The sequence below is a fragment of the Eutrigla gurnardus genome (assembly GCF_963514095.1).
Source record: "Eutrigla gurnardus genome assembly, chromosome: 2".
Taxonomy (NCBI): Eukaryota; Metazoa; Chordata; class Actinopteri; order Perciformes; family Triglidae; genus Eutrigla; species Eutrigla gurnardus.
The window spans coordinates 19,287,109-19,312,387 of record NC_139916.1 but is presented as its reverse complement, the minus strand read 5'-3'; the positions used below and the strand labels follow the sequence as shown (position 1 = coordinate 19,312,387).

The window sequence follows — 25,279 nt, the reverse complement described above, 5'->3', positions numbered from 1 at the left end:
TTCCGCTTATCACAGCCTCACATAGTCAAATGTGTCTGTTCTTCACTCTTGAGGAGACATGGCTCAATACCAACTAGCAACCAACATATCAGTATAAAAGGATATGCACCATACTCTGAATTTGCTGTTGCTGTGGTGCAGATTCCCCTCGTCGGAGCCTCGTCCATTCAAACTTCTTAGCCTCAGATCTCTGTATGAGGTTTGCTGCCAGACAACGCGTTGTATTAGCACTCACACATTCGCTAGCTATGTACTAGGAATTCATGGACTCGCTCATACAGATGTGGAACAGCTTTTTCAGACATGAATCCTCCATTTGGCAGTATGTAGAAAGTGTTCAGTTAAGCATACAAACAACATATTTATTCAACTACAGACATGGGTCGTCCTCCACAACAAACAAAGAAGTCTACAGTATCAACATTACATTTATCATCTGAAATGTTGTTGTTTTTAATCACACTTTAGTATTGATTCCAGTAGTTTTTGTTGCTCAGACCTCTTTACTTCATGACGTTTACTTGGAATGTTTACTTGTAAAATCATATTCCTTTGCATGGAGCCTCTGTCGGGTGTCTAGTCAAATGTATGTTATCATACAGCTGTTATGAAGCTCCAAACTCCCAGGATGTTGCGATCACAGCATATTGCCTGTGTTTTCATCACCAGACAACAGTGTAAACTCATCATCGCCACCTGTCATGTTCTCTCTGCTGAGAAAGAAAAGTGTCTGGAGATAAAGACACAAAGATGGAGCTCGCTTGTCATTTACTCGCCTTCCCTGCTGTTTGTAATGTCGACATGAATCGTGCCGAGTGTCTCGAGCAGCTCCCTCGCTGCTGACGGCCTCAGGTTCAGCACCTTGGACAGAGTCGCGGTGACACTGTCAGTGAGTTCACCGGTTTGATGAATAGCAAGTCTACACTTGCCCATCTGTTCAGTAGCTCCACCGGTACACACACACACACACACACACACACACGCACACAAACAAACATGAAGTGACTTCGCATTTTTCCAGCTCGCCAGCTGCAGTAGACTTATGATAACAGTCATGTGTGAAGCTTTCTCAGTGGATTTCTTCCACACAACTTCTCTGGAAGTCTTCATACTGTAAGCCAAAGAACAAATGGCACTTGATCACAAAGTAACTAGTCTAGAGCAACAATTATTGTTGAATTTTTACTTGATGTGTCAATTACAGCTTAATATGCACATTATTAGAACAACACACGGACCACTTTAGCATGTTCTTGTAACAAATGTGCCTCATAGAGAGAAGAAAAGAATAAATTGTCACTTTCACTGTGGAGTAGTGCAACGTTACAGTCGTACAAATTTATTGGCTGCTCTTACTAGAGATTTTTCATTTTCTGTTTGTTTGCGTTAATGCATATGACAAAGTTTGGCAAGCATGAGAGTTGTTTATTTCTTAAGTTCAACCTCAGCTCCTATAATAAGACTGTAATAAACTGTGTAGTCGACAAACAGACGCTCCTTCAGGACAAAAATGTCCCCTTTGAAACCCATGAAAACAATCATTTTTGATCCCAAGGCCATTACAGTATCAAATCATACATTCTATTATATCAGACTTTCAATCTAAAATTCAAAATTGTAGTGTGTGTGTGTGTGTGTGTGTGGATAGAAATAGGAATAGAATAGGTCACAATTCCCCCTTCCTATCTCAATTTCTCTTGTACTTGTGTGCTGACATATGAACCGAGAGCTTGTGGCTCTCATGGTTGTAGTTCAGAGTGATCATGTGATCTGTTTTCTTTCTTTCTGGAGCAAGAAGGGGACAAAATCAAAATGAACGGTAATCATAATTAGAAGGTAAACTTTGAAAGGTAATATGAGTAATAAAAAAGCAATAACAGACATGTTACAGTGACTATAAATTAAAGGTGAGATTTGTTAATCAAATACAGAAAAAATAAAAACTGCATCAAAATAAATATTGCTGCCAATGACTGATATAGCTCATAAAAAAAAATAGAATTAAGTTTACAGAAAGTAATTAAATTAGGCATCATCTAAAAAAAAACATTTTAAATGTTTAAGCATTAAGAATATGGAAACAAATTTGTTTTTTTCTCATGAATAACAACAGTGGCATTATGGAAACAGACTGACATTTAAAGAGTTAAAATTTGAAAACTGAGTGGATATTTGGTTAAATGCTTGAAGACAGTGGAGGTGGAAAATAATATTATCTAGTATAGTATATCTAGTATTTTATAATATTATATAGTATAGTATATCTAGTATTTTATGGCAGTTTTTTGTGATGTACGACACCAGAGCAGCTTTTTTAAACAGAGATATGAAGGCTAATCTTAGAGAGCAGGAAAAGCAAATGGCTAATATAATTCTTGAATGCCAAGGCTTTTAAGTATGCATTTACGTCTCTTCATATAAGAACAACCACCCTTCATGCCTCACAGGTAATTACTATTATTTTCTTGATTGTTCTGCATCTACAGGCTGTGGCTGGACCCCCCGGACCCAAAGGAGAGAGCGTGAGTCACTGTTATTGACATGATGTTGAAGTAGCTACATGAACCCTCTTTCTACTTCGGGAAATTAAAAGAGCGGAACAGAGAAGGAGCTGACATGGCTTTCCTGGTTTTGATTGATGCAGGGTCCTGCTGGTCAAATACTGCCAGGCACGCCTGGAGAGCGAGGTCTACCTGGAGAAAAGGTAAGTCTCGGCAAATGCTTTGGCCCTGAAGGTTCACTTTCAGTCCGTGTCACGAGTGTAAAAATGTCAAGAGTTTTTTTCATTAACGCCGTATCACAACCGCTGTCTTTCAGGGTAACAGGGCCGACAAAGGTGCTCCCGGCAACAAGGGAGAGAGAGTGAGTGGCATCATGCAGCAGGGCGATTTACTGTTTTCTTAAAGTTCACACGACAACGTGTTCATATTATCTGTCATCCCTTTAGGGAGTGGACGGTGAACCGGGAGAGCCTGGAGAAGATGTGAGTAATCGGTTGTTGTAATGTTGTTGTGTACGTACAGTTTATCTTCCCATTGTTCCCAAAGGTCAGACATGACCTTCATTTTCATTTACTTTCTCAACAAACACTTTTCATTCAGCGTTCTCTCTCTTTCTCTTCAGTCAGTCCAGTGATTTCATCTTAACTTAAAGGTTGAGTAGGTGATTCTATTTAGAAACACTTTATTTTATATTACTTGAAATCCTCATACCATATGGATAGCAATGAATACATTAAATGCTCTGACATAAAGAAAATGTAAAAAGATGTCATCTGTGGCTGTGGCAGGACTGTAAAAACCCCGTCCAATCAAAAAAGTCGGACCGGAGAAAATAATTGGACGGCCTGCCTGTCGGTCAATGCTTACTTCCTGATTGTGCTTGTGTGGCGTTCTGGGGGAGTGGCTTTAACGGAGGTCTGAACAAAGGGGGCGGGACTTTTTCGCTTAGGCGATGTGTTCAAAGTCAAAGTCTCGGTGGTTTTTCCAAATGACCTACTCTGCGTTTAATTTCCTTTCTCCCACAGCAGTGTTATTGAAGTGTTCGGACCTTGTATCTAAAGAGTCGACTCTAACTGTCTCTGATGAGGTTTTGATTCATGTAACTGTTTGTCCTTGAGGTTAAGTGGGCGTGTTAGGTATAATGACAACCCATACTGATGGAACGCTTCTTCACCTGCATGACAATGAATGCCAACAGATATTTATAGTGTACATGTTTCTGTTTGCTTTTCAATCATGTATTATTGGGCTGGGTTTTAAAAATCAGTCCTTCTTATATTCGCTCTGTTTTTCATATAGGGGGCACAGGGATCTCCGGGGCCAAAAGGAGATAAGGTAAGCTTCTGTCATGTGTTTTTATTCATTTGCCTGAAATCAAACCCGATCAACATGGTAGTTATGATGTGTGTTGCAGGGAGAGAAAGGCATCGGACTGGCCGGTCCCCCTGGTCGAGTCGGACCTCAAGGTTTAAAGGTGAGTATGTGGGGTAGCGTAGGATGATCTACTGTATGTTTTGACTTCTCTCATGTCAAAATCTCACTCTGACTTAATATCAGGGAGATCAAGGTCTTCCTGGTTCAGCTGGTCCTCCGGGGCTACAGGGGAAGTCGGGTGATGCTGGGCAGCCTGGCCCGAGAGGAGAAATTGGACAGCTAGGACCTCCTGGACCACCGGGGGAGAGGGTTGGTGGAGCAGCCGAATACACAATACTGTGTGCTTTTTTTCTCCTTCATTTCTGTGGTAGATTTTCAATTACCGAGGTCTCGTTTTCAGGGTCTCCAGGGCTTTGCAGGCCGTGCAGGAAATGTCGGACCCCCCGGTCCTTCTGGACCTGCTGGACAACCAGTGAGTTTAGATCTTCAGCTCAAAGTTACCATATTTAGGCTTGATTTTGATTCTGCTGGACTTCTGGATTAGTAGAAGTAAAAAGGTCTGAGCGAGATTTATGAGATCAATACTTTGTTTTCAAGGGCTCTCCTGGGACCAACGGTGTCAAAGGGGACAAGGTGACTATCCAAGCGACACCTATTTCTGTCGAGCTGCGTAAATGTTAATGGGTTTTTTTGGAAGGTGTTCATATTATTTCTGTTGCCAGGGGGGGGTTGGCGTCGGAGTCCCGGGTCCCAGAGGAGAGAGAGGAGAATCGGGGCTGAGAGTAAGACAGCTGGCATCAGTGTATCATGGAAGAAGTGATGTAGTGTGAATCTGCCTCTGGATGATAGAAACTGGTGTATGTGTGCTTTATTCCTGTCTGTCATGTCTTAGGGAGAGGAGGGCCGTGCTGGCTTAGACGGGGAGAGGGGCCCGACGGTAAATACCAAGTGTTTACTTTTTTATCCATCTCTCATGGACACATAGAGAACCAACAAAAGCACTAAGTGCCAGCTTCTTCTTTTTTTCAATTTAATGGGGACAGAGAGCTCAAGTGGCCACATACAGCCACGAAAGACAAAGCGCTGCATCCAGCGTATTTTTCTTTCTGAAACACTCTGCTCCGAGTTCTCCTCGTCGATATCCTTTGATGTTTTCTGAAGGGCATAGGAATAACCTCACAATATGGACCACTCAGCCTGAAGCTTCGTGTTTTTCAAAATAGCTCAATCATCAGTAGGCTAAATGGATGCCGGAACAAATAGGAAAAAAAACATACATGTACATCTTTTTTGTTATGATAGAAGAGCTGTTCTTCCCATGACACAATGTACTAGATTGTAAAATATCATTCAGTCGGACCTGTCCTCTCTCAGAGTGTTGCAGGTACCCGTCATTTTAAAACCAGGATCAACCTGTGCTCACCTTTAAACAAACCGTACAGGAGTCATTACGTTATTGTGATTTCAGTTTAGTTGTCAGTTTTTTCCTGTGTGGAGCCGTTTATATAATGGGAGTATGTGCGTTTGTGTGTTCATCAGGGCCCCATAGGGATTCGTGGTGGTCGGGGAGAGAAGGTGAATCCTACCGGTCCTTTTCCCATTTCTACGTGTCGTCAGGCCGCCTGTATCCGTGAGCGTTCTGCTCATGCAAAGTGGTGAATTAAATTGACACGCCCGAATGAAATGTTTTGCTCTCAATCTTTTTTTCTTTCCTTCAGGGAGACATCGGGCTTCAAGGTGACAAAGGAGAGAAGGTGCATTTTAATATCTAATAAGCTCCACCACTGCTCTCTCTCTCTCTCTCTCTCTCTCTCTCTCTCTCTCTCTCTCTCTCTCTCTCTCTCTCTCTCTCTCTCTCTCTCTCTCTCTTTCTCTATCGCGCTCTCTTTCTTTTCAATTGGACACCGACACAAGAATGCAGAGAGGAGGAATATAAGACGCATTGTGTCCAGTTTGAAAGAGCTCTTTCATGAGAGGGCAGGAGAAATCTATGAATACGCACAATGTTAATGAGCTGTGATACTATAAGTGACGCTGCTTAAGAAAAGGCAAACAGGATGAAACATGGTGTGTTGATGTTATGGGGGGGAAGCCAGATGTTTACAGCTGTGCCGTCGCCCACAGGGAGACACTGTCCTGGTGGGAGGACCTGCTGGAGAAAAGGGCACCAAAGGAGAAACAGTCAGTGAACACTGATTTCAAATGTTGAATACAATCAGATGAGTACATTTGTTCTCCCAGTGTTTATTTGGCTTGTTTGTGGATGTCACTATTGTTCAATTGTAGGGTGACAGGGGGCCCAAAGGTGTGCAGGGAGAAAAAGGGGTGAAGGGTCAAGAAGGCCCGCTCGGGGAGCAGGTGAGTTTGTTTCTTGCCAGAGCATATGTGGTCGGTTTTTATGCCTGCCAAATTTGTAGTGATCTTTTAATTATTATTATAGAAGAACATAGAATAAAAAAAGTGAAAAATGGCCACAAGAAATTCCAAAAATCCAAGATGCCATCTTTACTTTTCTCATTTAATCCAACCAGTAGTGCAAAACCTCCACACACATGAACTAAAAGAAAGCTACAGGATTTGTGTTTGATAAGCTGAAATCAGCCAATCATAACAATTATCAAAATTGTTTGCCGCTAATTATCGTAATTGCTTTAGCTTTAGATAGTGTGCCTTTAACAGTATTTAATCTAAATTAGAGTTGGGTGATATGTTGTCATTGGTTACGTGGATCTGACGGCCAAGAGGATGCCTACATTGATTATTTAAATCAGAAAAATGAATCGCTTAACGGTAACGCAAACGGGTAAACCTGACATTTACACAATATTCTTATGTTGCGTTAACCGGGAGGTCACTGTATTGATATTCCAAATGATCAATATGCATATATCTGTGCATGTGTATATCAGGGTCTGAGGGGAGAGCCAGGAGAAAGAGGATCCACTGGATTCCCTGGTGCCCGTGGCCCCGGTGGACAGAAGGCAAGTAATGCAGAGAACGGATGATTATTGTGATTAAATCTGTGTCATCATTTATAGCAGAGCCCGTCGGCGGCCGGTACACATGATCGTTTGGCTGCTTGAATTACTGTCATTCTGTCGTCTCTCGGCAGGGAGAAGCCGGCCATCCTGGAGTACCTGGTGAATCGGTTTGTGATTTTATTTCCATCCCTTTGTTTCAGCGTGTTTTCATTTTCTTTTGTGGACAGAACGATGCGTGATTTCTGTTTCCTCTTTCTCTCCAGGGTTTAGCAGGAAAAGACGGGCTGGCAGGGCTGAGGGGGGAGAAGGGAGAGCTTGGCATTGTAGGAACCAGAGGAGTCAAGGTGTGTGTGTAATATTTGCTTCACCCAAACATTATAATGAAGATTACCCAGAAATTAATGTTTTGAGCTGAGCAAACACTTTTTTTTTTCTTTCACTTAATTTATTCATTTGAATTATATGCAATTACTGAGCCAATTAAAGATGAGGGCGACACTTCGGAGGGGTTGAGGCGGGCTGGTTTTTGTATTTTATTCTAATAACTTTTATCAGGTAATCTCATTGAGATAACCTTCAAGAAGAACTCAGTGAGTTCTATGTGGTCTGAAGAGTCTCCAGTCCCACGTTGCTCACATCCCATCCCGCCTCCCGTCCCTCCGTTATACATTCAGGAGGAAGAGGGCCACTTTCAGGAAAATGAACAAGGTCCGGACAGGATAAGTCCAGCTGTACTTGATCCACGTGCAGCTCTACTGGTTTACAGTGTTCACTAATATCTTCAGCACCTCCTTCTGCTAATGTACAGAACCACAGTGCTTCAAGGACTCGAACATAATCCCTTTTCCAAAATCGACCTCCAAGAAGAAGATCTCCAACCGCAACGACCAATTTGTCCTCCTATCGGTGGTCATGAAGGCGTTTGAGCACAACGTCCTCTCCTTTTGAAATCCATTACCACCCCTCTGATGGATATTTATCAGTTTGCTTAATAACGGATAGGTTTGTTGAGGATGCTGTTAATGTAGCCGTCCACCATTCACTCCAACACCTACGCCTGCATCTATTCATTGACTCGTTGGACATGAACCTGTGCGTATGCCACTGAATCAGGAGCTTACTGTGGAAAGATGAGTGTCCTCTCATCTCAGTACACCCTGGCTCTTTCCCCTCCACACAAACCACTTCACATTCCACCACAGCCCTGTCACCATTCTGAAATATGCGGAAAGACAAAACTATAATTGGGTTCAAACAAACAATGAAGAAGACTGATACGTGAGCAGATAGCCCAAGCGACCCGCTTTGTGCCTCGATAACAACAATGCAGCTCAACGTGTTTAAAACCCCCAGAATTCATTATTGATTTCAGGCACAGCTCCTCCCCAAGTCCCCCACATGTACATCCAATACACCAGCATGCATTCAAAGGAACATCACTGCACACATACAACACCAAAGGCCCAGCACACACTGACTTAGGAGAAAGTCCTCGGAGAGCCCCCCATCAGTTGAATCACTATATCACAAACGCACAGTCAAAAGAGATGCAAAAAACTCTCAAATCCCAAATCATCCCACTTGGAAAGCAGTTATTTCCCCACTGAAATAAGAACTCTGAACACTAACACTTGGATGAGTTGGGTTCCCTGTATTCACCGTGTGTGTATTCACTCTGAGTGGCAGGTGAAAAGGACTGTCTGCGTCTCTGTCTGGCTGCTTTAGAGTGTCTTGTCTCTTTGTGATCCACGAGCATCTGTCAATGATGGACTTGTGTGTGTTTTCAGGGTGACCGAGGACCCAAGGGGCTTTGTGGAGGCGACGGACCCAAAGGAGAGAAGGTGGGATTAAGACGGGCAGAGAAAATTAGTTTTATTTTCTGTCCAAATAATAAACAAAGAAAGAGAAGCATGTTGTGTGTTTTAACATACTGTATCCTTTTGTTGTTGTTATATGACATAAAGTGAGTTATGTGAGTCAGGTACTGTGTGCTTTGTATTCTGGAAATCTAACGAGTGTTTGCGTTCAGGGTGATGGTGGGACTCATGGACGATCAGGCCTACCAGGAAGAAAAGGGGAACAGGTATGAGGAACATCTGTGGTGCAGGAACAGACAGCATGCGGTGCTCCTTTTTTGATTGGACTTCTACAGGCGTGCTTTGTGTTTTCCAGGGGGAACTCGGACCTTCTGGGGCCACGGGGGCTCCTGGAAAAGAAGGACTAGTCGGCCCCAAGGTATGTGCTGCATAACTTTTCTTCAACTAGCTCGACGTAATGTGTCCGAAAGCGTGACCCTGTCTCTTGTCTGTGTAGGGGGACCGGGGATTTGACGGGCTTGCGGGACCCAAAGGAACTCAGGGGGAGAAAGGAGAAAGGGTGAGTTCTTCACATTATGTATGCACTACCAGAAGCACAACACCGCAGAAAACCTGAAGAGATCCATAACTAACCGTCTCTGTGCTTCATGTAGGGCCCATCTGGTGTACCTGGTCCTCCTGGCCCTCGAGGAGTGGATGGATCCCCGGGCCTGACTGGCATTCAGGGTCTAGCTGGTGTAAAAGGCCCAGAGGGGCTCCAGGGACAGAAGGTGACTATCCCTACTTTCGCTGATGATGGATTATTCTACATCTATGGGGGCAAATGTCCACTGATGAGATGAAAGAGGGTATAATGTCATTTCAACAAGCCCTTGTTAGAGCAGCTGCATCAGTCCCATACTGCAACTGTGCACACGTTAGACGGCAATCCAGGAAAGAACAATTGGGCGTCATGTAGGCAAGAATAGACAAACGTCCCGAGCGCTTCGCCCTGCGAGAGCACAAAACCGCAGCAGTTAGAGGTGTTTGAGTGGCAACGAGGATAGAACTTTAGTTTTTTGACAGCTGTGACATTAAGAATATGATATAAGACTGCTATAAAAAGACTACAGTCCTTTTTTTTTTAGATTTCTCCTCAGTTTGTTCTCCTGTTTCTCCTCCACCTGACTGCTAGTTCTGTGTGATTTCTGTGTATTGCTTCATCGCGGTGATTGATGGTTCGATCGTCTGTGTTTGACTGGCCCGTCTCTTGCATCATCAAGCGAATAAACAAACTGGTGACAAGAGAGCGAGGCCATCGAGTGGCTTTGATGGACACACCTTCTGTCTTTTATTTACACTGAGACACTTCCTTGTGTCGACCTAGTTGCATTATTTTTCCTAAACCAATGTTTTTGCTTTGGTGGAGCTTGAAAGGAAGGCTGAGCATCTGATCCATTAATAGGATGGAAAAGAAACACTCAGACAAAAGGACTATAAACCTTTTATGACACAATGTCCCAGAACTGCATAATGACAAGTAGCTTTTATGTCTGTATCAAAGTGGAATCACTTTTGAATTGTTGAATTTATTGAATTGTAAATACAGCAGCAACTTATTTGGAGAAAAGACAGTGGAACATTAGAACAAACAGTAGAAAACAGTAGAACATTAACAGTTTTGTCGTCGTTTTCACTGAACATACAATCAGTTGTATACTATGCCTGCTTCCTGCTGACGTGTGTGTTGTGATGTTGTATTTCCCGTGTGACAGGGAGAGAGAGGTCCAGTTGGCCCCTCCATGGTGGGTCCACGCGGTATCCCAGGGATCCCGGGGGAGCGAGGAGAGCTGGTTAGTATCACGCTTGTGTCCTGATTGTTTTCTTGGCTTCTTCAGCTTTGATAGGAAATCACTTGCCGAGGTCTTGGGACCCTTATGAAAAACATTTGAATGACTTGTTGACCTCCAGAATTGAATTTGTGTTTTCTCAAACGTCTGTCTAACGTTTCTGTTTAAAGTCCCAATTGCTGATGTAACCTTTCACTTTGACTTTGCGTTTAGTTCATGTGCTGCACCTGGCTCTCAGCCTAATGAATGAATGCGCTGCAGGCCTCTTTGTGGGTCTCGTGTGTCCTAATGGCTGTCCATGTTGCAGGGAGAGATGGGACCAGATGGAGTCAAGGGAGACAGAGGAGAGCCAGGCATGACGGTCAGTGCTCGAGCCTTACCGCGGGGCTCAATCTGAAGACGCTGACGCCGAACAGCACACACACACACACCCACAGACACACACACAGCTCACTTTTTTTATTGTGCTCTGTTCCCCCTCTTTTACTTTTTAATTCAGGAGTATGAGGTCAGAGAGTACGTTCGCTCGGAGATGAGTCAGCACTGTGGTGAGTCTTACGTGGCTAATTTATAATGCCGTTGTCCCCAAGCTGAACTTGAGATCGTGATCGCATCACATGAGTCACGGCTTCTGCTAAACTCTATGAAAGATACAAGAAAGAAGCCGCAGAGAACTACAACAATGCTGTGACTCGTCAAGCTGACCTTCTTATTTATTTTATTCCCTCTCTTCCTGCTTCCTTCCCGTCCGTCTGCCCGATCGCCAGCGTGTGGAGGTGAGTGAGCCGCCCGACTGCAGCGGAGGAGAGAAAGGTGGACCGAGGGGCTGTGATGTAGCATGAGTCACAGCGGTGCACTACAGCACATATGCTACTGCAGAGTATAAACACGCTAAACTGAGATTGCATTAAATATTTCAAAATAAAATAATGAAAAGAAAATAGGATGAAAAACCCACGATGATCAACTTTCCCAAAGTTATGACTAATGTGTTTGTCGTGAGCTGTTCAATCAATGCGAGGCCTCATCAGTGTTGTGAAGCAGCAGCTAATAAATATGCAGCGTCACTGAGAACAAGGCCAAAACAAACATTTTGCTCCCGTTTAATTTATTCATCACCGCAAATCGTTATGTGTTGCATAATGTACAGATGTCCGCAGCCTTCAGTTAAATCGTCTCTGATTTGACGCGGACTCGAGTCAAATGTTTGACTCGAGTCAAATGTTTGACTCGAGTGCGACACAAGTCCGTACAGCAGCGACTTGAGTCCTTAAAGGATTACGAGCCGTCTTTGGAAGATTGCCCCTTGTTGTCCAGTCTGGCAAAGACTCTGTAAATCCTTTTAGCTGGTGTGAATGCTGAAAGGTGGAATGATTCTTTTGTTTTTTTGTGCTTTGGGATTATAATTGTTGTTGGCGGCTCATGTCTGATGTTTTTACTACCAGAATGTCCCGTCCTTCCTTTGTTTCATCATGTCACCTTTTATCCGGCCTCTCTCTCTTGTAACACTCACCTGGTCCCTCTCGCTCACCTGAACCCTGTCTCTGCTCCCTTGGTGTCCGTGTTCGCTCCTCCCCGTCCTATCTGGCTCTCAGGTACAGGCCCAGTAAACCGGTCCCAGCCCCCGGTCAGGTCTCGCCCTGCACTAGAGCAACAACTGGTCCTGAAGGGTGAGGAGGGTGAGTCTGTCCGTCCAGCGCTCTGCCTGTCGGGCCTTTTCCATCCGTGTGCGTCTGTCTGCGTCTCCGTCCCTAACAAACAGGTTTATCTTGGTGGCACTGCGTCTGGAGACCTCTGGACACTGGGTGGTTTTCTCAGCAAGAAAACAGAGGACTCCATTTATGTTTATGTCCCACATAATGTATACGTGTACAAATATTAGACTGTATTTAGAGACTTCCTAGTTGAGTTAATACAGTCAAAGGAAGGTCACGGATGTCGGCCCCCGTGTGATGTTGCTTTTCTCTCAGGCCGTGAGCTGCGTGTGGTGGTGAACACCAACGACCCGGACTACGAGCACATCTACTCCATCGAGGCCTACGACGACCCCTTGGATGAGCTGCTTTACTTCACTCCCCCGGCCAACGAGAGCGACGGTAATTAGTTTCACGCTGTGAAATGGCACTCTGCGACACACCGAGCACCGTCCCAAAGTGACCTGGTCTCACGTGAAATGCGTGAAACCAGCACATTGTCTGAAAAACCTGCATGTGTTCCCTGCTCGAAAGTGAAAAAATAAGCTTTCCAAAATTAGACAATAGCTTTTAGTCACTCATTAACATCCAGTTGCAATTGTGATTAAAATCATCACAATTACAATGGACACAAATTCGAGAACAAGAACAAGGTTGAATCTTCTTTAACTGAATGATAATTTGCCCGAACGTAAACAAAATCCGTTCACATGCTACAAACATTCTACATGTTTCATGTGATAAATGGAAGATGGCGTGGCAAATTTGTGTCCCATAATTCGGTTTGTTCAATTGGCACATAATCCAATCAGTGGTGGAGGAGCGTGCCTCGTATTAATTAAGCGCGTTTGTTTCACTTTGTGCTCGTTTCGTGACATTACGAGTCCGTGTTGGCCTTGCAGATTTTCTCTCACACATGCCTTCTACAAGCGCACACCATCCTGAGTCTGTTCACTTTCACCTGGATCATCATCATCGTCTTTAAACCTGTTATCACATTGTTTTTTTTTGTTATACTCAATGTGTCTCTGCTGTGTGTGTGTGTGTGTGTTGACAGGTGAGGTTGTCAAGGATCAAACTGACAAAACAGTCAGACTTGAACCAAAAAAATCAGCCACAGCTGACATTAAGAAAACAGCAAGAATTGTCTATCAGAGAGCAGCCAAAGTTACACCCCCGAGGGCAGCCAAAGTTACACCCCCGAGGGCAGCCAAAGTTACACCCCCGAAAGCAGCGAAAGTTACACCCGCGAAAGCAGCCAAAGTTACACCCCTGAAAGCAGCCAAAGCCAGATCAGTCAGGTCCAAGAGGAGAGTCGAAGGGGAAGGTAATCCAGCTGGTGTGCTGTTTTGGGGTTTTATGAAGGATTAATCCTGCCTGCCTGGTGTCTGGTCCTCCCTGCATGTGTCGGGATCCGTTGGCTGTTTTTTGCTGTTGACTTAAAGGCATAAATGCATCCAGTAAAATACAAAAACAAAGAATAATATATATCAGTGCTGAGACGTTATCTTGCATCTCAAAAAATGCAACATGTTCTGACTAAACAGGTTGAATTGATGGGTTTTGATCAAAGGCATGAATACTTGTTTCAGGCCCCCTGTTGCTCTTTATTACTGCTCTGCCTCTGCTCCGTTCTGCCTGGCCTGCCCTTTTCTCATTGTGTGTGCCTCTTTGTGTCTTCGTGCACACTCTTCATTCATGTGTGTGTTCTGCAGCTCCAGCAGACTTGTGCCTCCTGCCCATGGAGGAGGGAAGCTGTGGACGATACACTCTTCGCTGGTACTTTAACAGTCAGGTTCAGGCCTGCAGACCCTTCATCTACAGCGGCTGTGAAGGAAACGACAACCGCTTCCTCCTCCCCGAGGAGTGTGAGGAGCTCTGCCTCGGGAAGGCCGAAGGTACACACACACACACACACACACACACACACACACACACACGTTCATGTCGGTTGTTGGGTGTATGCGGACTAACGAGAGGTCTTTTGTGCAGATCGCCATCCCTTGAAGACAGCTTGATATTGAGGAAAATTCCTCCTCGGCCACTGGATGTTAGTCTTTATAAAGCTTTTATAGATCATTATTTTGTCAAATTTCTCAAGATTTTGTTTATTTATTGTTTGTGTAAACCCAAACTTTACCCGAGGTTGTGAGGGGATGCCAAAGCTTGCTTTATGTTCTCCAAGCCATGCAAAAAGACATTGGTCATTTTTTTAAAGGCTGCAATTTTTAGCGTTGTTCTTTCATTATGTGTGTTTACTTGGAGCCGATCAGTGCATTTATTATCCCAACAAGGAAGCTGAAAGAAATGTCTCTCTGTCTGGAAGTGATGGTTAAATCTGTCACAGTTGGTGCATAGTTTGAAAATGAAAATATTCTTTCCACACGTTCCATGATGCTCATGTCATCATTGTTTGACATTTACAAGCACTTTGTGCCACTTTTTCCAAAGATGCATATTTGAATGCCTCTGTGCCACGGCCGGAGGTCGTACCTGTCGGGTCCATTCTCAACTCTAGGATGAACTAATACGAATTTGGAGGTCAAAGGTCACTGTGACCTCACAAAACACTTAATAAGTAAAACATTAATCTGCTACTTATGACAAATTCCCACAAATGTCTAATAGAATAAAATAAGGACATGATGGGACTTAAGACGGACATGGATGTAAACTACAACATGACAACCGTGAGGTGGTAATTCTAGTTCTTATTTTAAATAGAGAGTACAGCCTTATTACAAATCCACAGCAGTAAACCAAGCACTTGAAAAAAAGAATTAGTCCTAAAAATACTCGTACTGCTAATTGTTATTCAACTAGCACACTTGTGTAGCTGTCTTTGTAGTCGTGGTTCAGCTGCGGCTGCTGCCTGCATTGTAAACTGGCAAAGAGAGAGAGATATAAAAATCATGACACCCAAAATCATAAATGCTGCATCAGCAAAGAGGAACAGAAGAAGCAACACTCTTCAACAGCAACACATGAATCTCTTTTATGAACTTGCAAAGCTGATGTTATAAGGTGTTTTTATTATTTTGCTCACTCCTTGTATGTACAGACTGTTTAACTTTACTCTGTAGTAAAGTAGCAAAATACGACAGCGTATTAGGGCCACTGTCGGGGGGGACGGAGCAGAGAGAGGTGGGCAATATTCTGAGATTAAAAGTCGCAAATTTGCTAGTTTTGAAGTGGCAAATTTGCCACTTTAAAACTAGCTAATTTACTAGTTTTAAAGTGGCAAATTTGCTAGTTTATTACGATGCTAACAACCGGCATTTATGCTAGCTAACTTCCATGAATGTCGCTTTTATCTTTCTAATTAATCCATCCCAACATGTGACAACGCTTTGCTAATGTCCTTAGGGTAATGGCTGTTGATGGTTATTGTCATCTTATGTGTGTTTATTGATCCGGTGTATTGGCTAAGCTAGCGGTAGATAAAAGCGACATTCATGGGAAGTTAGCTAGCATAAATGCCGGTTGTTAGCATCATAATAAACTAGCAAATTTGCCACTTTAAAACTAGCAAATTTGCCACTTTTTTCTCAGAATATTGCCCACCTCTCTCGGCTCTGCTTTTTTTTTTTTTTTTTTTTTCGCTTACAGTGGCCCTAATACGCGGTTGTACAAAATGGGCAGATTGGTGGGTTGTGGAAATATTTTAAATTGTGCATTTTAAAATTTGCTTCCAATGACAATCTTACAGTAATGTCCTCCGACATAAAAACATGGGAGTGACTGGATAAAGTAACTTTTTAGATTATTATATCAGCTTTGTATCTGGAAAATCTTGTCTTTTGGGTCAGTTTGCATAGCGAATGCTGTAAATAAATACTGTAGTATTTGGCAGCAGCCTCTGCAAACATCGCTATGGGGAAGACGAAAGCTACTGCACCGCGAAATATGAATTAATTAAAAAAAAGAGAATCAAATTAGACTCCTAAATGTATTCACGTTTCTACAAAGCATAGCTTTATTTATACGTCCCCTTCATTTAATAGAACAATTATATTGCATGACAAACAGTACAGCAATATGTCAATTTAGACCAAAAGCAGAAAATGAAACTTCACTCTCTGTGGTGCTTCTTATGTCTGTGCTCTTAGGGTTTGAACATTCTCTTCCAAAGTTTTTATGTACTTGATTTTGGGAATGAAGCAGACTTTTAATTCCAGAAACCCAGGAGCCTGAATCAACTCCTCACACTCCAAGCACATCTGTATTGGGCTATTCTTATGAATAAAGTTGTATCATATCTATTACATATGAAGAATCAAGCACAATATTCTGCCAATATTTTGTATATAATGTATTTTATTGTTTGGGGGGAGGTCATGTTTCTCATCTACGACTACATGTTTACCTGCCAGAGAAAAGGTGCTATTTTTAAAGGTATTTTTATACTCTGTTGATGATGGAAGAGTGTGTTTTTGTGTGTGCAAACCAGTATTGTGGAACATTTTAAAAAGATATTTCTTATAAAGCAAATCTTTGAGTAAAAACAAGTTTGGTGTATCGTCTGATTTTGGCCATTTAGGTTTAAATGTAAACGGTTAGCAGGTTTTCATACACAACACTTTAAAAACGTGGCACTGTTGAACATGTGACCTTCTGATTAGTGGAGTCTGCTTGACAAGAAAAGAAAATAACACCTCAATGATTTGCGTCTGTGCACGTGTGACTGATTAAGATGAATGATGAAAGAATTAATGAAAGGATTTTCTGCTTGTTGGCCATGACTCCTCCCCCCCTTGGTTTTTCCATGACTCTCTGCCCTCACTTGATTTCCCCTGGTGGAAGACGCACCGACTCCATGTCCACCTCATCGCACTCTTAACAGGCCTCACGCAGCTTCAGCGTCACCTTGTCATCTTCCTCTACCCGACTTAATTTCAAAAGTTCCTCTCAGTCAGCGCCTTGTCGTGCTCTGGGCTTGCATGTGTTGGGCAGAAGCTGTGTGACAGCTGTAACAAATTCTGCACAGCGTGGCGAGGACAGGATCGCGACAAGCTGTCAGTTATTGTGGATGTAAAGATAAATAGGTGGAAAAGGCTTCAGATGCTCAGGTGATGGATAAAGAAAGGCCACCACCGCAAGCATTAGTATGCCACTGTAACAGCCGCTGCTCTGCTGTGGAGGCTTTTCCACAAGGTTTTGGAGCCTTTGCTGCAGGGATATGATTCCATTGAGCCACTAGAGCTTTCGTAAGGTGTGACACTGAAGCTGCGATAAGGCCTCGCCAATGTTAGATGGGGTTAGGTCTCCACTCTGGCTGGCCGGACTCGGAACATCACTTCTTTATGCACAGTGTCCTGCTGCATCAGGAAAGGGACTTCTCCGTGCAACTTACCCAAGTAAAGGTACTGATAATACAATAATAATAATACATTGACGTTTGTATGAGACAGTTGGTTTTGCCTTTCTTTTACAACAGTAGAATGGAACATTGGTAAAGTCCATTTATTAGTCCTTATCAATGTTTTTTACTGACACCAAAAACATTAGCTTCAATCTCTGTTCATGCGGACAAATTATTCCCATTATTCTGAGAAACCTCAAATAAAAAATTAAAATGAAAGTTTTACTTACTAGTACGGAAGTATTATCAAGTATCAAAAACAGTAGCACACATTATGCAGAATTACCAGCCCCTCCTCACTTCCAACTCCTCTCCAATACGTCTTTCAACAAACAACAATATATATAGTGACCGCGTCCCTCTGTGTTTTGTTTCCAGTGTACTTAAACTTGAATTTCAGAGCAACAGCACTGCTGACCCGAGCACCATGTGAGCTCTCTCACTAACAGTCACCTGTGCTGACTCTGAAGCACTCAGTTGAATTTCAAACACCGATCTCCAATATAACATGGAAATACAGCCCTGCTTGTGCCTCCGTGTACAAATTTATTTATGTTTCTCACACTTCTCTGCTCCCATGCCTTTCCTCCAATCTGTTCCATTCCTCTCATCTCTCTCTCTCTCTCTCTCTCTCTCTCTCTCTCTCTCTCTCTCTCTCTCTCTCTCTCTGTCCGTGTGTGTGTGGATTTGATTTTCACTCTGCTACTTCTGGGGCTCCTGGGCTCTCTCTCAAAACACACACACACACACACACTGATTTCATGACTCAAGGTTGTCCTTCTCAGACTTGGTGTGCGTGTGCGTGTGCGTGTGTGTGTGTGTGTGTGTGTGCGTGCGTGTGTGTGTGAACATTGGCTACAACTGATTTGTAATTTAATATGATCTAAGTGCCCGGCTCACTCAATTTATGTGCTGAGCTATATCGGTGTTATTGTAATTCTCACCATGACTGCAGTGCTGCTGCCGTTAAAGTTGAGCTAATAATAAAACATTATTGAGATGATGAGCCTTTGCATCAAAGGAAGCGCTTGAGGGCTGCATTTATACTATTTTCTCAACGAAAAAGAACCGATAAATGGATATTATGTTGTTTTTCACCATGGGGTTAAAAACGTTGCCAGATAACGGCATTCAAATGAAGTAAAATGAGGGTTATTATCCGTGACCCTTCAAGGGTATTTCATAGTCACCATCATATTTTGTGCTGGTGTGTAGTGGTGGGTCTTGTGGAGGACAATCATGCACATGCCGTGAGCATAATGGTGGCTCCCCCTGTCTGTGTGAACCAGAACTGCTCCTCACCGCCTCCCTGGATGTGGACTATGCAGACACACGTTTAGGAGTTGTTCATTTTTCCTCTTCAGTGACCTTGACTGGTTAAAGCCCCGGGGTCTTGGGTTGGCAGAGAGCTGGATTGGTAGAACATCGCCAAGAGAAAGGAGCAAGCCAAAGTCTCTCTCTCTCTCTCCCTCTCTCCCTCTCTCTCTCTCTCCTCTCACTCTTGCTCTTTTTTCCCTGCCACCCACTTCTCTCCACAAGTACAAAGTCTGTTGCTATAGCAATGAAACATGCTAGAAATGATCTCAATCTCACTTTTACCCTCTCAGCCATATTAGCATATGATCCGTATTACTGCCATCTTTATTTATGTCCTACTTGCTTGCATATCGCTCATTAAGCAAAAACATAGGAAACATTTGTGTGTGGGTCCTTTTAAGGTGCATATGCTCTTTCTTCATCTATAGGCACCAGTGTGAGTGCTGGGACAAAAACATAAATAAAGAAAATAGGGTTAGTGTAAAGCTTGCGTTGAGTCCCCCGATGCTTCGACCCCTGTGTTTTCTCTATTTAATCTCCCTGGAGTTTCAGTGTGGATTTGGCCTTTGGAAGTTGCACACTAAAGCAATACTTTATGGTGTGTTTTTTTTTTTTTTAAACTTCAAGGTCTTAAGGGACCTGTAAAAATGCTAAATGAAATTCATGGAGGCATTTAGCTGTTCATTAATGGTCTCATTTAATTTTCTATTTGCATGGAACAACTCCTTGCTAATGTCAGGCAGCACCCATCCATCTCTCTGTCTCTGCCTCTTCCTCACTTTGTCTCCCCTGCTGTCCATCTCCTCCATTAAGTAACCGAGCACAGTGACAGTGTTGTTTACTTTGTTTAATTCTCCCTACAGCCGATGAGTCAGCTATTAGCATATTCTCTCTTTATTATGGCAGTGATGAGCATGGGCCACCTGAGTGTCACAGTGCCTCAGCACTATTAAAAGCCTCCCATGGGATATTTCAGGAGCATAAGTCGAAATAAGCATATGCCATTTCTCATCTCTCCCTGCTGTCATTCAGCAGCCCGTGCTCTATTAAAATGTATGCCCAAACTACTGATGACCAGATATTTTCTTTAGATTTCTCAGCTCTCCCATCACTCTCTCACTCTCATCCATCCCCACACCCTCCCAGCGATCCGCTCTTCCCTCTCTCGACTGTAGGCAAATCTGTAATCTGTAATTTTGCAGCTGACTAGGAAGCAGAGAGTGGTGGAAATTGTTGGTTATTGGAAGAGAGGGGGAGAGTTGTAAGGCACTTCCTCCTCGATGACGCCGCACCTAGACCTATTCCTGATAGTGTCCACGGGTTGTTCCTGCAGCTATATTCCTCTGATTGGTGAGTTCAGTGCTTTGATCCACTCTGAAATATCTCAGTATCTGTTGGAGACATTCAGACATTCATGGTTCCCAGAAGATAAACCCCACTTGTTGATCCTCTGATGTCTTGATAACTATTGGATGTATTGCCATTTAATATTAGGTCCACAGTTCCCACAGGATGAATTTGGTAATTAGCAAATGTTAGCATGCTAATGAAGCGTGATGTAATGAGATCAGACATCAAGCTTTGACTCTGTATTGGTGAACAAGGTACATGCTAAACATAACACTTCTCTCTTTACCTCAAAGTGCCTGAGCACAGACTCATTGAGCCGCTAGCACAGCTCTTTATCATACGACCATGCCATGCTCAGTTTGTTTGCCTTATCAGCAATGTCACCTTATTCCCTCAGACACGGTTCGCAGCACGTCTGTTGACCTCTGACCCACTTAGCCAGTAGCCTGAGCTGCCAAAAGTCCTTGTCAGTGAAATCCTTATGCAGCCTTGAGCTCATATTTATTTTTTATTTTTGGAAGTTAGTCCTCAGATTTTAACTATATCACTTCAATATCCATCCATATCTTTGAATTGCTATAATCTTCAATTTAACTGTTAATTCTCAAATGTTGCTCTTGCTGTGGACCCATGGGATCAGTACTTGAATTACTTTTCTTTCTCTGCTCCCTAACTGGACTCATGCAACCACTAAGTAATTGCCTATTGATTCATTAACATTTGTGTAACGTCGGGCTCCCTTTGACGGAATATGTTGCAACAACTGATCTTTGAGACATAAAGAAAGGGATTACACTGATGCAAGAGGAAATTGTAGTTTAGTGGAGATGGACAAAAGATTGGTGAGGTGAGAGAGCAGATCATTTCCCCCTTGTCTCCGTAGACGGACGTATGAAAGCTGTCTGTGAGGAAGTATCGGGTTGGATTACCGGGCTCCAGGGCTCTGTCTCTCTTGTTCAGAATATTATCTCCACCATGCTTCAAGTAATATCTTTACTCTGAATCACGGCACGTAGGCCAGTTTGTAGAAGCAATGGCTTCTCTTAAATGTTTGAGGTTGATGACCACAATCCAAGATCAACTTTCTGCATGCAGGTGGGGTGAGGAGGGCGCTGCTGTTGCTGTTCTGGAGAAGTGAAGTGTAGCCGAGTGGGGATGGGAGGGAAGTGACAGGCTATACGTGTGGACGAGGAACAGGAGGGCTGGGCTGAAGACGGGGCCGTGGATGTCAGATGCTGCCCAGACAGACCAGACAGCACAGGGGTCAGGACGGGAAGGGGGGGTTAAAGTGACAGGTCAGTGCACGTCTCATCTTCCATCCATCACACAGTCCCTTTGTGGTTCAATCAAACCAGAAATGTCTTGACTGAATTTGACGGCATGAGCACAGGTGAATGCGTAGTCATGCAGACACCTGTGCTAACTTGTCCCTACCCAACAAAAATAGCACCCAATTAAACCAACTAAACAATATATGTATGTATATGTAAATTCAGGATCCAAGCATTTTTTTGTAACTTCTACACTGTATGTCAGTTTGAGTGAAAATGCATTTACCAAAATTGGCCTTTAGGGAGACTAAATAGTCCATAAATGTTCTGTAGCCATATTGTGCAGTGATAAAAACTAATTTCACAGTCCATTACACTTATTTCAAAAGCAACAGCCGGTAGACTCACATTGGGCCGCGCAGCATCAAAAAAGAAAAATATTGTTTACAATTGCCACAAACTAGCAGGTAAAGGTGACTGGCCAGCTGTGATGGGTCACAGTCAATATTAGACCCGCTGTGAAGGCTACTTCCTGGGTACGCTAATGAGAGGGTGCCAGTCTGCCCGCTCCTTAGGCAGAACACTACGGGTTTATACAATAAGGTGGTGGCCTTTAGTGAAGTCACCTCTGTCTGCACTGCTTTCTAAATGGCAGTAAAGGTAAATCTGTCTCTCCTTATTCATAACGCACTGTTGTAAATGTTGGATTCTGATCAAACAACGACTGCAGAGCTTCTTGTCTTTGTCTCTTCTCTTTCTTTCCCTCACTCGCATTATGACTCTCTCTCTCTCTCTCTCTCTCTCTCTCTCTCTCTCTCTCTCTTTATTGGCTCTTTCCGTCTCCTGCTCACCCATAATCCTCTCCGTCTGCCCCGTGCCCCTGGCTCAGCGTTTGCCTCCCTCAAACCTCGGCTCAAGGTCATTCCGTCAAGCCGCAATAGCTTCACAAACATCTTTTCTTTTCGTTGCCTCCTTCCCCCTCTACCTATCTCGTGCGTACAGTTATCAGGTCACGCTGTTTGATGGTTAATCTTCCACTCGACTGCATCGAAACACCACATTTTGTTCTCCTGTTGGGTGGAATTCAGCGTACTCCTTGTTCATGTTGGTATTATTGCATCCTCTGATCTCAGGTATAGCCGATCAATTTTGCCTCTTACATTAGAGTGCCTTTCTATTCGAGCAGTAAGAGTTCAAATGTGCCGAGTCAGTGGGTGACACGGTGAGGCATCTTGGAATTTTGATTTTCACTGTCCGGCTGGCCGTTTCGCTGTTTATTACAATAATGTATGCGTCCACTGCATGTTACTGTCACATTTAAGGGCACGCCTTACCACGTCTGAATATATCAGACATAGCCCAATTATATTCTCAATTTAAATGCCTTTTTCTAGTTTAACATTCTGTTTTGAGACCTTGGACAAGCTGTTATCTTTAGTGGCAGCTTCTTAGTCTATTGTGGAAGTGTTGGATGGTAAAAAAATATATATACCGGTATATATATAGGAGTCAAGTGACGAAAGCAGCTACATTTAATCTTATTAAAATGACACCATTAAGAACACAAACAGATTCATCAGTTTCTGGTGTGCATTTCAAAATGCAAGGAAAAAAGGTTTTGACATATAAATAGGCTATGACGTATGTGCACGGTGAGCATCATGCCTGGATACTATGCCCCCAATGTAGGTCGGTGTACCATTTTGGTCCAGACTGAAATATCTCAAACCATCAGATGGGTTGCCAAGTAATTCTATACAGGCAGTCATGGTCCCCAGATGATGACTCCCCCTCCATCAGATTGACATCTGTGGTACAGACTGAAATGTCTTCGATGGATTGTCATGAGATTTTTTTAAACACATTCATGGTCCCCGGAGTGCATTCTGTTGACATTGGGGACGTTTTATCTGTGACACTATCGGGTCAAAGTTTACATCTAATCAGTGAAATGTGTTGACATCTACAACATGGATTGGCACCACATTTTTAAATATCTTAACAAACATCAAAATGCTAGCATTATCCTGTTAGCATTTACCTCAAGCATGTCTGCAGACTTTTAGCCTTGTTCTTTTAATCTTGTTTTTTTTCCCATATTGTTTTGCTTCCTTTTGCTAACCTATGCTAGCATCAGATCACCCACATTTATTTATTCAAACTTTTGATCAGTGTTTGAGCCAGTGTTATAGTGTAGTGAGGCTTTGGGACATTTTTTCCGAAACTTAATATTTGTTAAGTTGCTTGAAACTAACATTTCATTATTGTTGTGGCGCCGACACATAATATTATGTACATCGTGTAATTCGTTGTTAGGTGGTTTAATTTTTATAATGATTTCACTTATTTCTGTGGGATCAGGTTACATTAATGATGGCTTAGTTTCAGCAATTGTGATGCAGCAATTAACATGTTAGTTACACCTGTGCTTGCACGGGGAACCAGTGGATTAAGATCACTTTGTCTTAGGTTTGGGATGCATATGTGTGAATTTGTGAATGATAGCATTTTTGCGACCGGGTGGGGGTGTAGGGGGCTGAAGTCAGACTAGAGAGAGGCCGTGGTAAATGCAAAAGATAACACACAGTATCAATCCATTCAATGTTTACAACTATATATATATATGTATATGCCACTGAGACCAAAGTGATCTGATGCTTTATTGATGCCTGCAGGAAAAATCTCTCTCTCCAGGGATGAAACAAGGAGGTACACTCATACATTATCTGTAATGAGGAAAACATCCTTACAACTTGAAGGGATTCGATTTATTTCTACTTTACATATTAACGACAAGCATTTTGTCTTTTTTTCCTCATCCCTGTATATAATTAGCAGAGCTACAATGAGACTTGACAGACAACTTTTCACTGCTCCAACACATCAGAGAAAAGGTCACATTTTGATATATCAGCCCTTTAAATCAAAGGCGAGGGTTTCTTTTCAGCTGTAGCATTGTAGCACTGACATCGAATGATCACATGGTAAGAAATCCTCTGAATCGAAATTGTCCATAGACCTGCTGCTCTGCTGCCGCTCCCAAAGTCCTGCATGCAGCAAGTTCACGCTCCTTGTCTTGGTGCTGCTGAAAGGCATTCTGGGAAATCCAGCTAATCTGTAAAATAGATAAGGGGATGGACTGCACAAGGCAAGACAAGGTGTGTACATTGAAAGAGTAAATACACAGCATTCATCATAAGATATCAGCTAGAATGCCATGAAAATTACAAATGGACGATACATTATGTGACTATTCTTGCTGTGCTTGAATGTGGGTTCGCAGGTTTACCTCAATGTCATCTTATGGGTTGCAGTATGTCTCTGCACGTACATGTTTAGTGTGTGAGTGCTTCTTTTTATATGTGTTTTTATTTGCTTTCTATGTGGTATGTCGTATAGTCGTGTGTGTGTGTGTGTGTAGATGCTTTCTGTAGTTTTCCTTGGCTGAGTGACGCATATGGCATATGGTATGTGGGTGTTTGGCAGATGCTCCTAATCACTGGCTAGTTTTGCATTTGTATGTGACTGTTTTCATGAGAGATTCAGATCGGTAGCAAGGGCAATGTTTTTATATTTGTTGAATAAAAACGGGTGACCGCGGGTGCACTGGGAGCCTCTGTGTTCTGTCAAATGTGTGGTGCAGTGAAAGGGAAAAGGTGGCTGACAGAGAAACTATGGCGACGGAGGTGGTGGAGTGTGAAGTGGGATGGGGGGGGGGGGGGTCAACACATGCAGAAAAAAAACTGCAGAGACCATGAGGTGCACATGAAATCATTATGTCAT

The 25,279-nt window shown here is 43.0% G+C and overlaps 2 protein-coding genes across 3 annotated transcripts in view; both read left to right on the top strand.

Moving 5' to 3' along the window:
• The window catches only part of col7a1 (collagen, type VII, alpha 1), a 49,752-nt gene extending 38,330 nt beyond the window's left edge, over positions 1 to 11,422 (top strand). Inside the window, exons 88-114 of the mRNA XM_084019577.1 lie at positions 2,487 to 2,522; positions 2,645 to 2,704; positions 2,818 to 2,862; positions 2,948 to 2,983; positions 3,801 to 3,836; positions 3,916 to 3,975; positions 4,059 to 4,184; positions 4,276 to 4,347; positions 4,473 to 4,508; positions 4,598 to 4,657; positions 4,768 to 4,812; positions 5,415 to 5,450; positions 5,594 to 5,629; positions 6,000 to 6,056; positions 6,162 to 6,233; positions 6,785 to 6,856; positions 6,988 to 7,023; positions 7,120 to 7,200; positions 8,644 to 8,697; positions 8,886 to 8,939; positions 9,029 to 9,091; positions 9,170 to 9,232; positions 9,327 to 9,443; positions 10,428 to 10,505; positions 10,810 to 10,863; positions 11,002 to 11,050; positions 11,270 to 11,422. Coding sequence (XP_083875703.1) covers positions 2,487 to 2,522; positions 2,645 to 2,704; positions 2,818 to 2,862; positions 2,948 to 2,983; positions 3,801 to 3,836; positions 3,916 to 3,975; positions 4,059 to 4,184; positions 4,276 to 4,347; positions 4,473 to 4,508; positions 4,598 to 4,657; positions 4,768 to 4,812; positions 5,415 to 5,450; positions 5,594 to 5,629; positions 6,000 to 6,056; positions 6,162 to 6,233; positions 6,785 to 6,856; positions 6,988 to 7,023; positions 7,120 to 7,200; positions 8,644 to 8,697; positions 8,886 to 8,939; positions 9,029 to 9,091; positions 9,170 to 9,232; positions 9,327 to 9,443; positions 10,428 to 10,505; positions 10,810 to 10,863; positions 11,002 to 11,050; positions 11,270 to 11,286 — 1,551 coding nt within the window. The 3' untranslated portion in view covers positions 11,287 to 11,422. The remainder of the gene's footprint in view (positions 1 to 2,486; positions 2,523 to 2,644; positions 2,705 to 2,817; positions 2,863 to 2,947; positions 2,984 to 3,800; positions 3,837 to 3,915; positions 3,976 to 4,058; positions 4,185 to 4,275; positions 4,348 to 4,472; positions 4,509 to 4,597; positions 4,658 to 4,767; positions 4,813 to 5,414; positions 5,451 to 5,593; positions 5,630 to 5,999; positions 6,057 to 6,161; positions 6,234 to 6,784; positions 6,857 to 6,987; positions 7,024 to 7,119; positions 7,201 to 8,643; positions 8,698 to 8,885; positions 8,940 to 9,028; positions 9,092 to 9,169; positions 9,233 to 9,326; positions 9,444 to 10,427; positions 10,506 to 10,809; positions 10,864 to 11,001; positions 11,051 to 11,269) is intronic.
• A 380-nt stretch (positions 11,423 to 11,802) lies between these two features.
• LOC311019997 (uncharacterized protein) lies at positions 11,803 to 16,704 on the top strand. 2 transcript variants are annotated; one of them, XM_084019704.1, is made up of 5 exons: positions 11,803 to 12,181; positions 12,473 to 12,598; positions 13,254 to 13,523; positions 13,912 to 14,094; positions 14,189 to 16,704. In XM_084019704.1, the coding sequence occupies exons 1-5, from the start codon at positions 11,932 to 11,934 to the stop codon at positions 14,212 to 14,214; spliced, it is 855 nt and encodes a 284-aa protein (XP_083875830.1). In that variant the 5' UTR covers positions 11,803 to 11,931; the 3' UTR covers positions 14,215 to 16,704. The 2 variants fall into 2 exon arrangements, with proteins under 2 accessions (XP_083875830.1, XP_083875831.1); XM_084019705.1 differs by lacking the exon at positions 13,254 to 13,523.
• The last annotated feature ends 8,575 nt before the right edge of the window (positions 16,705 to 25,279 follow it).

Bases quoted from the DNA above. Each gene is read 5' to 3' on its own strand.
- LOC311019997 (XM_084019704.1), top strand. From the start codon at position 11,932: ATGTTTTTACTACCAGAATGTCCCGTCCTTCCTTTGTTTCATCATGTC. The intron at 13,524-13,911 runs GTAATCCAGCTG...TGTGTTCTGCAG, and splicing joins GAGGAGAGTCGAAGGGGAAG to CTCCAGCAGACTTGTGCCTC. The intron at 14,095-14,188 runs GTACACACACAC...TCTTTTGTGCAG, and splicing joins CTGCCTCGGGAAGGCCGAAG to ATCGCCATCCCTTGAAGACA.